This window comes from Salmo trutta, chromosome 7, assembly GCF_901001165.1.
Source record: "Salmo trutta chromosome 7, fSalTru1.1, whole genome shotgun sequence".
NCBI lineage: Eukaryota > Metazoa > Chordata > Actinopteri > Salmoniformes > Salmonidae > Salmo > Salmo trutta.
In genome coordinates this window covers 20,472,795-20,489,887 of record NC_042963.1, presented here as the reverse complement: position 1 = coordinate 20,489,887, position 17,093 = coordinate 20,472,795, and the positions used below count along the sequence as shown (strand labels likewise).

The 17,093-nt window shown below is 41.1% G+C and overlaps 2 protein-coding genes across 2 annotated transcripts in view; one reads left to right on the top strand and one right to left on the bottom strand.

The window, feature by feature from the left end:
- LOC115197118 (mannose-6-phosphate isomerase) overlaps positions 1–2,274 on the bottom strand; it is a 13,729-nt gene extending 11,455 nt beyond the window's left edge. The window contains exons 1-2 of the mRNA XM_029758339.1: positions 1,718–2,274; positions 1,104–1,231 (exon numbers count right to left, since the gene is read on the bottom strand). Of these exons, the coding sequence (XP_029614199.1) occupies positions 1,104–1,231; positions 1,718–1,790 (201 nt within the window). The 5' untranslated portion in view covers positions 1,791–2,274. The remainder of the gene's footprint in view (positions 1–1,103; positions 1,232–1,717) is intronic.
- Positions 2,275–17,093, top strand: LOC115197119 (secretory carrier-associated membrane protein 2). The gene is made up of 9 exons (XM_029758340.1): positions 2,275–2,432; positions 9,231–9,308; positions 9,496–9,582; positions 9,955–10,069; positions 10,523–10,651; positions 11,375–11,534; positions 11,986–12,087; positions 13,228–13,345; positions 13,990–17,093. The coding sequence occupies exons 1-9, from the start codon at positions 2,376–2,378 to the stop codon at positions 14,137–14,139; spliced, it is 996 nt and encodes a 331-aa protein (XP_029614200.1). The 5' UTR covers positions 2,275–2,375; the 3' UTR covers positions 14,140–17,093.

The following is a 17,093-nucleotide window of genomic DNA, read 5'->3' as shown; positions in this document are numbered from 1 at the left end:
GGTTTCAAGAATATGCATATCCTTGCTTCAGGTCCTGAGCTACAGGCAGTTAGATTTGGGTATGTCATTTTAGGTGAAAATGTAAAAAGGGGCAGATCCTTAAGAGGTTTTTAATGGCAGCCTGCAGTACCCCGATCGGTCTTCAACTAAAGTTACTGAATGAGAGGGGGCAGCACTGTGCTAGCATGCAACGTCACTTCTTGGAGTAGCTCAAACTGTACATGTTATGTCTCCATAAAACGCCACCTTAAACGACTTAATTTAGCTTCATCTGGCTATTGAGTCTTCACCTAGGAATGAATGGTTTCATGTGATCAATGGCTTTGTTCAGTCATTGGTCATTCAACTGTATTAGGGCAACATTTTGGAGTGACATGGAAATCAACCAATAACATTTTGACTTGCAAGGAGCGGGACTGTTTTTACTATCTCTTCTTTAAAAAAAATGTTTACTTCCAACTTCTCGAAGGCCTAGACACGTCATTCCTGAGAGCATGAGCAGTAGCCTAGTTTTCCCACAGTCTAGCTAGCTTTTGTTGTGTTGTGCAGCGGCTGCAGCCACAAGTGTTATCGGGGAGGATGTTTTTGCTAATTTGTTAACATCGCCCTTCATGATTAACTTTCAAAAATAAGTTCTGTTTCAAATGATCATCATTTGGTGAGTGGCACTGTTTTTGCACCTCACTTGCTCTTAGCTATCTCTTTGAAAATAATGCGTGTGAAACATTGTTGCATTTATACTTTAGATCACTGGTTACTTTGTGAGCTGAACGTGATAAAAGATGTTCGCAATGCGAAGTACATTGTAAATTTTGACTTGGAAATGCTTAATGTTTTTGTTATGTTTGGGGGCCTACTGGCCTTTAATGAATGGGTCGCTTTTAACAGTATGTTGTGTGTGACTGCTGTCTTTCTTGTGGCTGTGTATATGCGTTTTATAAAAAGTATTCTCTCCTACACGGAGTGCGCAGATTATGGTCACCTTAGATGTGTCACTATTGTCATCGCTAGACTATTGGTGAAGTTTGATGTTTTGGAATATTTGTTTCCCCCGCTAAAGGCCTAGGTCCAATAGTCACGGTTCACCACTGTCTAAATCATACCTCGGCATAATGTTTGTCAGCTTCAATGACAGCTGAGGTATCCCCGCCAACAACCAGTTTGGCCACCTCACTGTCCAGACCGACCTTCCCCCATGCATAGTTCTGCACTGCACAGGATAGCGGGAATACTGTAAAATGAGAACACAAAGACAGTCAGTAACTTTCAATAGGAACAACATGCACACCAATTTTATCACAAGTCTACAATATGACTGAGAATCGCACTTTTGAGTAAGTCCCTCCGCACTGCTGAATCTGCAGCGTTCATTGAAAGCAAAACATCAGCTATATAGGTTATTGAACTCAAACAACCTTTCAATTGGAATATATCTCGTGTAAATCATGTGTTCTCGTTTTCAGAATGCTAAACAGTACACGATAACTAATGCGTTTGTGTGCTCTATTATGAAGGTGGCTCGCGTGCAGAAAACGTAATCTCTGATAAAATTTCAATGGATGCTTGCAAACGAAGTTGCTTTACTTCACATTTAAATACGAAAACACGCTCTGCTGTTCGATTGCTGTTATATGGCGGCATTGTCGCTACATGTGACAGTGTCATTAAAGGTATTTTACGGATTAAATCAATACAAAAAAGGAGAAATATGTCTCACCTCTTACTTCCTCCATGGCTGCAACGTCGGCTGTCACTGTAGTTCTGACGTCTTGATATGGCCATGGGCTCATCCTATGCCACGTTCAAAACAACTGGGAACTCGGAAATCTCTGACTTCCGACTTCAGTGCGTTCAAGACAAACGGGAACTCGGGAGAAATTGTTTTTTAATGGTCATCCAACTCGAAATACCAAATCATCTTTCTCGAGCTCCGACTTTCCGATCTGAAAATCAATTGGAGATTTCCGAGTTCTGAGTTCCCAGTTGTTTTGAACGTGGCATGTATATTTTACTTTCAACCCATCTTTATGCATGTATTTCCCTCTGCTAGTTTACTGATCAAATTAAAATAATCGTGCCATTAATACACATCGACCTGTTTCAAATTAGTATAAAATACATGCACAAATGTTTTGTCTATTTGTTTTGTAAATAAATCGGACACGACGTCTCCAAAAACACCTATTTTGATCAAAAGGTGGGGCCCTTACTTGACTAGTCTAATGACGTAGGTAAACGTCATCTCATACGTAACCAACGTCTGCGCACTAAACTCCATTTCAGGAAGTTACCAGTGCGATAAAAAGGAGCATATCAAACGATAGGAGGACTGTGTATTGTTTATACTTTGAGGAGATCTATAAAACGCCATTAAAATGTCGGGATTTGATGATAACCCATTTGCAGATTCGTCCAATGTCAATCCTTTCCAAGTAAGACCCTTTCATTCCACACTAGAGTTGATACAAAGTTGCTGCTAACTTTTAACAAAGATTTGCTAAAAAGTAACATAAAGAAACCTGTTGGGTGTATTCTGGGTTTAATTCGGGCGACGTGGCATGATTGACAAAACTTCAGCCTCTAATTTGTCATTGTCTGCAAATGAGGGTGGGGTTTCGCCGTTCTCTCAGATACAGGAAGTTGAAAATGTGGTTTAATGCAAATTTGATAAAGGAAATAGTTTACAAGCTGATAGACTTGTCTACTACTTCTTCTCAAAATAATATGAAATTCCACAAGTTAGCTAGCACGCCATGGCATAGGCTATACGTTCTTAGGGTAGGCTACTGTTCGTGAACACATTGTCTGTATCTGTTTTTCATAAACCGAAACCTACAGAATTCAGTTTACCTTTATATGGGGACCAACCTGGACTCCGGGGTAGACATATCATAGTAAATGTAAATCCGATACACTCCAATTGGTCTGATATATGTTCCGTTTCATGTGATATGCATTAATTTGTGGATGTCCATCATCCATTTTGTATGATATGTTATGAATTTGCAAAGCGTATGATATGTTACAAATTCATATTTGCTGGGGCAACATTAGCTAGGTTGCTAACACCAGAGATATTAGAGAAATGAGATCGGAACCCCATTGTGCAATCAATGGAGGAATGTATAAAAATATACCCCAAGCAGTAGAATATCGACCAATTGCGTTCACGTTGTCATGCCGCATCACGCGGTTGCTAAGATAATTGTCACGCAATCCTTTATCAGAGTCCGGTTATGAGTCGAGAAACGTGCCTATTTTCCCTGACAGTACGTAATGTCACGATTCCAAAGCTATACAATAATACAGATAGCAAGTTAATTATCTCACATCTCGGAAAATATTTGTGATGTTGATGAAATTCATGCTAATCTTGGGTTGTTCAGCTAGTGCTCAATCGACTCCCATTCACTCCTTGGAGGACAATTCTCTTTGTCCCAAAATAGCCCAGAATGCACCGCACAGCCTATTGACGTAGCATGGGCAATATACATAATACGATTCCCATCTCTTCTGAAGCATCGTTGCTAACACTAACGTTAACTAGTTTAGCGGGGTTAGGGGAAGGGTTAGCTAACATGCTAAGTAGCTAAAAAGTAGTAAGAAGTTGCTAAAGTTGCCCGTGATGAGATTCATGATGACGGAAAATATAATTCTACAAGAAACAAAAATATAACGCAACATGCTACAATTTCAAAGATTTTACAGACTTACAGTTCACAGGTAGACAGACAGACAGGTATACATAGTCTTACACACACTCAAGTAAATACACAGGGCATCAGAATACTGTTGCTTTCCTAATTAAAATCGTACACAAAAACACTACACACAGACATGCACGCGCACACACAGAGATGTACACATATACTGAACAAAAATATAAACGCAACCATTTCAAAGATTTGACTGAGTTACAGTTCATATAAGGAAATCAGTCAATTTAAATAAATTCATTAGACCCTAATCTGTGGATTTCTGTTAATACAGATCTGCATCTGTTGGTCACAGTTACCTTAAGAAAAAGGTAGGGGCATAGATCAGCAAACTACTCAGTATCTGGTGTGACCACCATTTGCCTCATGTAGCGCGACACATCTCCTTCACATAGAGTTGATCAGGCTGTTGACTGTGGCCTTTGGAATGTTGTCCCACTCCTCTTCAATGGCTGTGCGAAGTTGCTGGATATTGGTGGGAACTGGAACATGCTATTGTACACGTCGATCCAGAGCATCCCAAACGCACTCAATAGGTGACATTTCTGGTGACTTCACTTTACTGTACTGTGTTATGTCTAGTTTGACACCAGGCTGTGTGGACTGACTTCATAGCTTCCATGATGTCTAGGCTGTAGGTCTACAGTTCAGCTGCACCTTTTACAAAGGGCCTATCTCTCTATAGACTTGAACAAGCTTATGAACACACTGGCCATTAAGGAAGTGAGAGAGATAAGCTGAACAAACTCAATTGCACAGCAGCGAGATAGCATATAGGCTAGGCATGAATATAAATTATCTTTGATCAAGAGCAGTAGGCTGAATTTGTCCGAATGAATGCTACAGATCTTGCAACGCTGCAAAACTCTGTAATGTTTCCTGCTACTACTATGTAGAGTTTCGCAAACTTCTTCTATTGGCTAGAGCCACAGCTGGTAAGTCCATTGAACAGTAGGGTGGTTGCATTGTCCCATTTGAGTATTTTACAGTATATTCTAACAATACCTCTGCATATAGAATGCTGCATACTTTAGGGTACAATACCAATTTTCAGTACGTTTGCCATCAGTTAAAGGACTGGCCTAGTGTGTAATGTTGACAGAATGCAAAATCTAGGCTTAACAGATCATATCCACTGTTTCAATCAGAACTTACAGAAACCAAGTAGGCTATATAGCACGCTCTGTGTTTGCTACTCGTAGAGTGAAAAACAGTATTACTGTAACCACGTCACATTTTGATTCAGACCTACAATTACATCAATAGTAGCTAATAGTTGCAAAGCAATCGCTCTTCCTGTACTTTCACTGTCTCTAGTTCACAATGGTACTGACTGTTTGCTTGCAGGGTGTGTATGCGCCTGAACAAATAGCTCAGCCTACACTTCACAGCTGCTGTTCACATGTCTGATATTGCAATTCTGGGCGTTATTACTCAATTATGAATTCGGATATGAAGTCTGACTCGCCGTTGGATTAGATATGAGTTTGCCTTAGCTGTGGGTTTGTGAAACTGCAAAACCTTGGTAATCATTGGTGACCCCCCCCCCCCCCCCCCCCCCCCCCCACACACACACACACTGCCAGGGTAGCCTATATAGGAATGTCTGGTGTGACGTTGTCAAAGTCTACTTTCTAGTAGGCTGCTAGGCTAATTCACTGGTTTCTCTATAGACAACACCACTCCCTGGTTGTTATTACTGTATTGTTGAGAGAGCGTCCCGTCTTGTATTTCTTGTTGGTTAGGCTTATGTATGTTTCTGCCGTCATTTGTTTCCCAAACTACCTCAAACATACAGTGCATTCTGAAAGAATTCAGACCCCATGACTTTTTCCACATTTTGTTACATTACAGCCTTATTCTAAAATTGATAACATTTTCTCATCAATATACACACAATACCCCATAATCACAAAGCAAAAACAGGTCAATCGAAATTATATATATCACATTTACATAAGTATTCAGACCCATTACTCAGTACTTTGTTGAAGCATCTTTGGCAGTGATCACAGCCTAGAGTCTTCTTGGGTATGACGCTAGAAGCTTGGCACAACTGTATTTGGGGAGTTTCTCCCATTCTTCTCTGCAGATCCTCTCAAGCTCTGTCAGGAGCATCGCTGCACAGCTATTTTCAGTTCTCTCCAGAGATGTTCCATCGGGTTCAAGTCCGGACTCTGGCTGGGCCACTGAAGGACATTCAGAGATTTGTCCCGAAGCCACTCCTGCGTTGTCTTGGCTGTGTGCTTAGGGTTGTTGTCCTGTTGGATGGTGAACCTTCGCTCCAGTCTGAGGACCTGCTCCAGAGGGCTCAGGACTTCATCAAGGATCTCTCTGTACTTTGCTCCGTTCATCTTTCCCTCAATCCTGACTAGTCTCCCAGTTCCTGCCACTGAAAAATATCCCCACAGCATGATGCTGCCACCACCATGCTGGTGCCAGGTTTCCTCCAGACGTGACGCTTGGCATTCAGGCCAATGAGTTCAATCTTGGTTTCATCAGAACAGGGAATCCAAGCGGGCTGTCATGTGCCTTTTACTGAGGAGTGGCTTCTTACTGGCCACTCTACCATAAAGGTCTGATTGGTGGAGTGCTGCATAGATGGTTGTCCTTCTGGAAGGTTCTCCCATCTCCACAGACAAACTCTGGAGCTCTGTCAGAGTGATCTTCAGGTTCTTGGTCACCTCCCTGACCAAGGCTCTTCTCCCCTGATTGCTCAGTTTGGCCGGGCGGCTAGCTCTATTAAGAGTATTGGTGATTCCAGACTTCTTCCATTTAAGAATAGTGGAGGCCACTGTTCTTGGGGACCTTCAATGCTACAGAGATGTTTTGGTACCCTTCCCCAGATCTGTGCCTCTGCACAATCCTGTCTCGGAGCTCTACGGACAATTCCTTCGACCTCATGGCTTGGTTTTTGCTCTGACATGCAGTGTCAACTGTGGGATCTTATATAGACAGGTATGTGCGCCTTTCCAAATCATGTCCAATCAATTGAATTTACCACAGATGGACTCCAATGAAGTTGTAGAAACATCAAGGATGATTAATGGAAACAGGATGCACCTGAGCTCAATTTTGAGTCTCATAGCAAAGGGTCTGAATACTTATATAAAGAAGGTATTTCTGTTTTATTTTTATTTTTTACACATTTCTAAAAACTGTTTTCGGTTTGTCATTATGGGATATTGTGTTTAGATTGAGGGATAAACAATTAATAAAAAATCCAGTTTAGAATAAGGCTGTAACGTGGAAAAATGGAATCAGTCTGAATACTCTCCGAATGAACTGTATCCATATTTGTGTGGTCACCAATGATTACGAAGGTTTGCCATCTATTTAATTGATTGAATTCTTAAATGGCAGGGATGTCTCTTCATCCTTCTTGGGAAAGCTGCCAGGTGTGTCAATAGAGTGGCGGATGGCTACTACGCAAGTCAGAGTATAAGGCCAATGTGTCACATGACTTCGTGTGACACATTATCATGTGCTGAGAGCAGACCGACTCCCACCTGTTCCTATCAACCCCCATGTCTCTTCTGGATTTCGTTTGTTTGTATTGCTCTGCTCTCGGGCCAGGGGTCATTCAGCCTTTACTTGAAGTTGACTAAACGGTCCTGTAAATAATTAGCCTAGCTTAGGCTAACAGTAATCCTTTCTCTGATACCCACTGTCCTCCCTATCAAGTCAAACTGGAATCTGGGATGAATGTGGTTGTCCCTGATTTTTACATTTTTTTGATACACTGTTTTTTTTACCTCAGGAAATGAAGCTTCTTGAGCTATTCGACCTCTCGAAATATCACAAGAATTCATAAGCAATCTCTTTTAAGTGAGCGCTGAAATGAAAGGCTACGTGCGTCACGTGAACGTTGTCAATGTTGCGTCGCATTCCTTCCTGTGATGAATCATTAGGCCTATTAGATGAGACAATTATGTCGTAATAATAAGAATGAGTGTTGCATATTGGCATTTCCATCTAAAAGGACCCATGAGCAACAACATGTGAAGTTAAATTGGAGCATGTCACATAAAAGCCAGTAGTCTTTCTTTTTGAGAAATGAAGGTATATAAATGTTTTAACCATTGCTTATTCCTAATTTTCAGGATTGGAAAAGGCTTTGATTTCTGGTCAAACAGATGGATAAAGGGTCATCTACCAGGAAAAAGTCTTAACATTTATTAGAAATGGATCAAAAACAGAATAATGTTGAAGTAAAGACCCATGCCAATTAATATCAACACCTATATTTGGTTTTGGAGAAATGGTTTGCCTTCTGTAAGTTCAAGAAACATTGCTTTGTGCCTTGTAACTCTGTTACCAAAAACCCACATATCTTTAAGATATTTTCTCGTTTCTCTACCTCTTGAGTAGGGAGGATAACAAAAGTAACAGACAAAGGTAGACCTACAAATTAGTTTGTTTTTACTGATATCAAGTTTGTTTATTAATTATTAAGTGATTTTTTTTTAAATTTTTAAATCACTTAATCGTTAACTGAATTATCGAAAAATCAGTATTGGAATTACTGCAACTGAATTGGCTACAATGGGAAATCATAGTAGTCACGAAACACAGTTGGGTAACTTGCTACTGTCCTCCCTCCCACTGGCATATTATTATGTTCAGCTCATAACTGTTTTTTCCCCCAGATTTTTTTTTAAACAAAGAGGAAGATATTGTCCAGATTCTCTCTCTAGTTAATATCACCTCTTCCAGCTCTTACTGACACCTACCACCTACCCTCTTTCCATTTACTATAACAAGCATCCTCACCCACTGAGCACCGACCGACCACCGGACATCCCATGGACGTTGAAATTTGGTCAGTCCGCCCTGGCCGGACCAAATTGGACCAATAATAGACATCTATGTTTCTCAAATTTGCACAGTAAAGGAAAGTAGAGTGCAGTACTGTATAATGAATGTATTGTACTGTACTATAGTGTGCTGTAATGTCCAAATTTGTGAAACAAACTTCTGTGATTTGTTTCAGATTTGGTCTGGTCCAGACCAACCAAATGTGGTCTTGTTTGGGGGCGGAGGTCTTTACATTAATAGTCAGTGTGTAGAATAATACCAAAATATGCAAAAGAAGGATATTACATTTTTCTACCTTTGTGTATCTATTCAGGATACATCACCATGAAGAGAATGACATTTATAATTATGCATTTCTGTATAATACAGATCAGGGACCCATTATGACATTCTGTTACCGGGTGTTAATCCACTTCACTTACTGTAGTTCAATAACCATGTCATATAATAGCGTACAAACCATTCTTTCTGCAGACATCTTTTAATCTTAATTCAGAGTAGATATTTAACAGAATGTTTGGAAAACGTGGTCGCATTAAATATGCATCTGCACAATTCTTACAATGAATGTGTTTTTGTGAAATTCTGTGTAAGTTGTTCAAAGTAGTCCTTGTGCATAGAGTTGTATCATTTGTTAAACTTTGAAATCAATAGTTTTTGTTTGGCATACATTTTAAAGTGTTGTTTTTGTTTCAGGATCCCTCAGTTACACAAGTGACCAACTCTGGTGTAGACCACATTGAGCAATTTAACCCTTTCCCAGACCATCAGACGGTAAGATTACCTGCTTTTTACCCTAGCATGAACACACACATACACTCTGTAATACAACAAACCAAACCACTCACTGATCAAAACTACAGTAACTGATGTGGACTAGATTGATGCCCGTTGATCACAGATTGTGTGTTGGTGTTTGTCCCACCTTTTTTCAGTCTGCCATGTGTCTTTCTTGTTTCAGGCTGGCCTATCGGGGCCCACCATTCCGGCTTCCACGACCCTTTCCCAGCCTGCCGTGCTCCAGCCGTCCACAGAGCCCGGCCCAAAGGTCAGTGATGGCGCTTGTCACTAGTTCACTATGAAACCAAAAGCCATCGATGTCTTCGCATGAGACTGAAAATACAGACTTTTTCACATTTAACTGTCTACCTGTCTATACTGATTTAAGCTATATGGAAATTTTTGCTTCTGGGGGTGCCAAAAGGGGTCCCCTAAATGGACAGATATATAGTCCAGAAAAGACCACAGTGGACAGAAAGGGGACACGGCTACCATGAGCAAAAGTATATATTGTTTGCCTAAAACTATTTGTGTGGTTTCATGAGATAAGTCATTGATTACGTTAATATTATTATCATACATGTATGTGAACCATACAGCCAAAGTGTGACCTGTCCTCTCTCCCCTCCTGTCTCTGCAGGCCACGGCAGCTGCAGCCCAGGCCAGCCTGCTAAGGCAGCAGGAGGAGCTGGAGAGGAAGGCTGCAGACCTGGATCGCAGAGAGCAGGCACTTCAGAGCAGGGGAGCCTCCACAGGTCACTCCCCTTCACTCTATTCTCTCCCTATACATACCACGCCTTGTATACACCGCTCACACTCTGAAGATATCCTACCTCCTCAACAAGTTTTGGGTCAATTTCAATTCAAACAATTCAGGAAGTTAACAGAAATTCTAGGACTTTCATGTAGTAATTCGGGAAGAAAAACTGCAATTCCTGGAATTTCAGTTTGAATTTCAGTGTACTTCCTAAATAAATGGAATTACCCCCAACCCTGCCTCTGACATTCCTTACCTCTACAGCAGGGATGGGGTCAGTGCCCACTTCATTTCAGGCAAGCCAGGAAGTGAATTGAAATTCAAATTCATGAATGGAAAAATCTTCATGGGAAAGATGAGGATCAATCAGGATACATTTAAAATTTTGACAATCGAGCTGATGGAAAAAGTGATTGATTGAATGTTAATCAATGAATTTCTATTGTAATAGGCAAAGAAAACAACTGGCCACCTCTTCCCAAGATCTTTCCCATCAAGCCTTGCTTCTACCAGGACTTCTCAGAGGAGATTCCTGTGGAGTACCAGAGGGTCTGCAAGATGATTTACTATCTGTGGATGTGTAAGTACACTGTCTGTGTCTGTGTGTGTATGTGTGTGTGTGCGCGTGCATGCATGCAGTACTACCGCAGAGACTGGTTTGTTACTTTGTTAAATACCACAAAGATGCTGACTCATGGTATATTGTAATGTGACGCACTGCCCCCCCCCCCCCCCACCCTTCCTTAATACCCCATAGAGTCGATGTCCGTGCGGAAGTCTAATGAGCAGAATAACAAAATCCCATTAAAAAGCTGTCAGTTTAAGCTAGAGATATACCGTTTGTTGCATGGCCTGCGTCTCCATCCACCACATCCTCCCATGTCGGCCTTCCCGCATCTTCGGTGGAAGGTGGCAGAGCCACAGCGGTGTTTGTCAGACCAGGATACGTTTTCATGGGTCTCGTCGGAAGTCGGTACCGCCGATTTGCCAACTTCTGTCTGTAGCGTCCGAACGGTTTGGGCTACAAACTAATATGACTCCGCCGTCAAAAGCTGAGACTGTCACAAACACGTAGATGTTGTACATGTTTTGCTTTACAACGCCCACAAGACTCATCTGAAGGTAGCCCGGTACCGGGCCATAAAATTCCAAATCAAATAGCTAAATGATCCATGGTATGACCCTCTTAAAACAATTCCAGAAGTTTTGCAACGGAAAACAAAAATTCGACCAGGTTGCCTCACCGTGTTTCAGTCAGTTTTCTTCCATTTGGTGCCTAATGAACACAACCCTCTCCCTCCAGTCCACTGTGTGACTCTGTTCCTCAACCTGCTGGCATGTTTGGCCTACTTCACCGCGGATTCCGTGAACGGTGTGGACTTTGGCCTGTCCATCCTCTGGTTCATCCTGTTCGCCCCCTGCTCCTTCATCTGCTGGTACAGACCCGTCTACAAGGCCTTCAAGTGAGTACCAGGATTGACTGTTGAGTTGCCATTATGTAATAGCTTAAAGGGACAGTTTTCCTGTTTTGACCCCAATCTCAATTCATTTCTTACCATATTTGCGTAAAGCACATTTTGGCATCCAATTTATTTGCATTGCACTGGTGGACAACATTTTAACATTGCACAGTGTTGAAGGAAGGTTAAAATACTTGCAATAGAAATGGTTTCCTGTTTTCTTTTTCAGTCTTAACTTTCATGCCCACTAGTACAATGATCATGACATTTTTTATGTTGATGGCATCCTGTCCATTAGCCAAATACCTGTAAGGGACGGACCAGACACGGAGGCACAGAGTTGTGTGTAAAATGAAGGGTTTTACTTCCCAAAGATCTGCCTGATTCTGATATTGAATTGACATCCAATGTGAGTTCGTTCAACCCTGTGTGCTCGCTCTCACTTCTTTTGCAGGACGGACAGCTCCTTCAGTTTCTTCTTGTTCTTCTTCGTGTTCTTCTGCCAAGTGGTGTTGTTCGTCATCCAGTCTGTGGGCATCCCCAAGTGGGGAAACAGGTGGGTCTGAGGGACAGGTCTGAATGGAACGCTATAGATGTATTTTTTTTGTTTTGTTGCATGTCTTCAATCTATATGTGTGGGGGTGGAGGGGGATTGCGCGTGCACATATGTGTTTTTGTGCGTGTGTGTGTACGAAGGTGTACATGCCGGCCTTTGAGATTTCTCTCCATCTCTCTTTTTCTCGCCCATCTCCTCTCTCACTCTTCTTGTCATGTCTTTGACAGATTCCCTCCTACTAGCGTCTCTCGTTCCTCCTAAAGACTCCTCTGTAAGTGAGAGGCTTTGGCTCCTTCTGCTCTTCCTGCAGTAACTCTCCTCTCCTGGCCCTCTTCCAATACTACAACCCACTCCAGAAACGACCCCCCCACCCCACCCCCACCCACATCGTCAGTTTTGGCAGATCTGAGCGAATTAGATACAGCAGGTGTAAGCGAGCAATATGGTGAAAGGTCCGCTATGTCCTGTGCTGAAGCTAGGCGGAAACATCACCATTTTGCTTACACCTATTTGTTTAGGTCGGCCAAGTCGATGTTTCTGAAAAAATGCACTTGTACAGAATTCGAAAGGGGGGGGGAAGAATGTCAATTGCATTTGCTTGATTCCTTGCGTCCTCTTTCCTCACCTCCTTCTCAGAACCCGTTGTATGAGAAGGTTGGGAATCAAGGAAATGCAATTGAGATTCTCCCAAGGCCTCGGGTCTTTTTACTTTCCATCCATCTGTTTAGTTGTGCTTTCCTTTGTCTGATTAAACATGAAGCTTCTTACTCTGTTTACAATTTGACTCTTAGTCAGAATGGTGTATGTCGCTGAGGATGACCTCCAGGTGGTTCATTGTCAAAAGTGAATAGCAATCTAGGGGAACTCGACAGATGCATTGCTTTGAATTGTTGATAAGTTAATATAATTTATCTGAAAATATTTTTCATAAATTAAACTCCAACCTTTTTAGACCCCCCCATGTTTCATCAATGAAATGGAGTATTTTGGGAAATTCTATAAATATTGTGAATATAAACCATAGAATAGTTCAATGGTGAATAACATACATTTTATAACATCATTTCATAGGACAATACATTCACATATTGGACTAAATTAAACGAATTACCCTATATTGATCCCTCTTTTTGATTCCAGTGGTTGGATCGCCTCGTTCACCATCATCAGCACCAACAAGGCAGTGGGAGCCATCATGATCGTGGTGGCTTGCTTCTTCACCATGTGCGCTGTGCTGTCAGTCATCCTACTGAAGATGGTATGTGGTGTTACAGTATCTGTATGTTATAACTGTACATATCCAGACTTGGGGGACAAAACAGTTTTTTTTTCCTTTACTTGTGACTGAGCACTATTTTTTTTCAGTATGACCACATGACTGTGGTGCTTTACTATAAACTTGTATAGACATGATGACTACAAATCCCATTGTTCACTTCTGTTCAAGCTACAGTATACTGCTCTTACTAGAACACACGACTGGTACTCTGCATGACTACAATTGACTACCATACTTGCCCAGTTTGTGTTCTACATTCGACGATAAAGACTGACTGCTACATCCCACTACAAATTAAGGCTGGGGATATTTTGGCAAAAATTATGAAAAAAACCTGCTGTATGTAAAAAAATAAAAATAAATGGTGTGCTACAGCTTGGAAAATAAATACATGTGACTCTGGATGACAACATAATGATGTTTGTTTCCAACATTAGAGTTGTTTTCCTAAAGAAGTTAAATCTTCTTCGTGTTTTGTTTCCTTGCCCATGATACTAACGAGTATTGCGATACTGGTATCATCAGAGCCCTACTACAAATACCATAGTTCATTGCACTTCCACCTCTACACCTATCAGTATAGAATCTATAGACCCTAATGCCTGGGTCTCCTCCTTTCCCAGGTGCACAGCCAGTACCGGCGTACCGGGGCCAGCTTCCAGAAGGCCCAGCAGGAGTTCTCCCAGGGTGTGCTCACCAACAAGTCCTTCCAGACGGCCGCCACCTCCGCAGCCTCCTCCGCCGCCTCCGGAGCTTTTCAGGGGAACAACTAGACCCAGGCCGGGCTAACTTAACCCCCAGATACGCCCTTCCCCTCTTCCATCCATCCAACGCCCACCACCACACCACCTTTCTGGGCTGGGGATGGATCCCCCACACCCTGCTGTCATCAATCCCTTATAGGTCACACCATGGAGCCTCAGTCGAAGAACCCACCATTGACTTGACCACCACTCTGTCTGCTGGGGCTTCCGAAAGGCCTGATTTGGGATCTGTTTTTTTTTTTTTTATATATATATGAGCTGTGGTCACCTGACAGCCAAACAAAAAGAAGGGCACTTGAGTAGGAAATTGTCCCCGCTGTGCTTTTTCAGAATGGAAAGTCGAATGATTGCGAATCTTGCGATGTTTTTCAGTATGTGTGCACTTTTTTTTTTTTTTTTTTGTAATGCCCTTTGTTCGTGTATGTGTCGACGTTCTCTTTTAGCTACGCTCTCCAGCGTGTGTGTGTAAAGTGTCCCCTGGTCGTGTCATGAAGAAGATGACGTGTTTTGTTTGCTTTTTGTCGATTCAGTCTTTGTATATTCCTCTCGCATGTCTGAACTGTTGTAAAGTAACCACATGTTGGGACTCCCAACGATGGTGGCTTTTCAGCATCCTTCAATTTCAATGTGCTAATGAAGAGAATGAGTGTTTGCTTTCAGTAGGGTGATACATGAATGAAAAGCATCATGCATGAAGTTTAGTTTAGCGGGCACTCAGTCTAGAAGAACTATGATAATCACCTAGGTTATTAGTTACCAGGGCTACTGTAATTATTAAATGCACATTTGCCATTATACTTGCGCATCACAATCTAATGTCCTTTTCAGATTTACACCATTTTCGTTAGCCTTTTCAGATAGTTCTCGTCAAAACGAGGTACTTTGGTTTTCAATCTTTTCACGTTGTAGAAAGTGCCTTCTGTATTTGTTGTCTGCATATTGGCTTTGGCAATGAGAGACTGGTGTTGTGTAAGAATGGGTTGAATATAGGTAGGTTTGTCAGTATAGACTGTCCCATACAACTTAAAGGGACAGTTCACCCCGAAACCAAAGTTTGTCGTTTTCATACACTCAAAGTCGTCTATTTCACAATGTCTGTGATCCCACTACACATGCATTCAAAGAAACGTGTCGGCCTCAATCTCAAACCAATGGGGATCTTAGTGCAGATAGCACGGAATAGACTGCTTACAATTTAAAGGCCCACTTTGTGATAGTCACACCTTTTACAGTATGGTGGCATCTGGCAAACTTGGATTTTGGCATGGACTCCACCTTTTAACCAAAGCCGTGACCTGTGCCTTGACCAATGTCTGTGTGAGGTGTCACCTATTGAGGTTGCCTCTGTTGCCATTGGTTCCTACGGTAACCAAGCCTTAACCTTTTTATGTGGAAAATGACATGATTGAAGGAAGAATTGAAAGAAAATTGAGACAAATACCTTTTCGTAGTATCGTGTCGACCCGTATCGTATTTTCTTTTCGCGTTGTTCTTTCCAGTACGGTTCAGTCAACTATGGAGGATGAGTAACCAGGCCAGTGCAGTACAGCTCAGCTTAGCTCAGTAGTGTGAAAAAGGTATCAGTTTGACTGACATTCCTAATCCTACCTACAAATGATTGCTATGTTGTATTCTATGGATTTGCCACTAAGACTAAATGTGTACAATGCGAAATAGATTTTTTTTTTTTATACTTCAGGGGGAAGTGGTTTTCAGTCAAAGCTGGATAAATTAGTGGTGAGTGGTTAAAAAAAATAAAAGTAAAGTATTTCTTAATAACCAGGTTTCCATCCAACTTTTTGTATGCGTGTAAAGTAGATGTTAGATTTTTTTTATTTTTAACTATCGACAGAACAAAAAACTCTAGGCAAGGTGGGCTCTTTTTGTGTCAATGAAATGAATTATGCGAACAATGGAGGTGAATAATAACCATCATATCGAGATAAAAAAAATATATATATATAAAAAACTTGGAGTAATGTTGTGTGGTCCTCCCACTACTGCTCGTTGAGAAAACATGCAGTTCATTAGGCTACAGATTAAATCAATTATGATGAACTTCACGGGTGGTGAAAGTGCAAGGTGATGGGCTTGATGCTCCTTTCCAATAAATATCGAGGGTCTTATTTTGGTGATGCTTGGCTGCCGTTTGACAAATAAACATAATCTTGCTCTTTTTGTCCATTTGAATAATCTCATCGTGCAGTAGGCTATACCTGCACTGTATCTGTGAGCTGTTGGCTAGGGCGCACGTGCCAAAACCAGAGTGGGCACATTCTCCATGAAACGCAACATTTGTTGTGACAAAAAAATCAGTAGAGTAGAAAATGGGTTTCCATGTCATTTAACTTTCTTTTTTTTTTCTTTAAAAAAAAATGGGAATTTAACCGCAAAAGTTATTTTTATATCCACTATGTCATCACGCACAGCATTTTATCCACAAAATTTGATGGAAACGTAACTCCTGTGGGAAAATGTGTATATTGTTTTTGTGCGGATTTTTGACTATTCGGATGAAAATCTGTCGTCAATTGGATGGAAACCTAGCTACTGTAACAGAATTGATTTTTCCCTAAGTTTCCTAGAGGAAGACCAGCACCTAAATTATTTGTGAATGGATTGATGTAAACTATCTATTTTGTAATTTTCATTTGTCACCTTCACAAGAGTATGTATTCATTGTCGGTTTAAATGTAACAATTGTCCGAGATCAACTAAGCAAATCAATAACTCTTATTATGAAGAATGTAATATTCAAGCTAATGGTTTACTAATGGGTAAATATTTAATTTTCTGAATCATTGTTACTTGATATTGAAATATATTTGGTTTTCTTAATATCTGTGTGAATATGACCATTTGCCTGCAATGTTTTGGGAGTGGATAATTATATATTGCCTTTTGTATTTCAATGTTTATAGTTAACTTAGTGTCTATCTAATAAAAATGGTTGCTTTAATTGA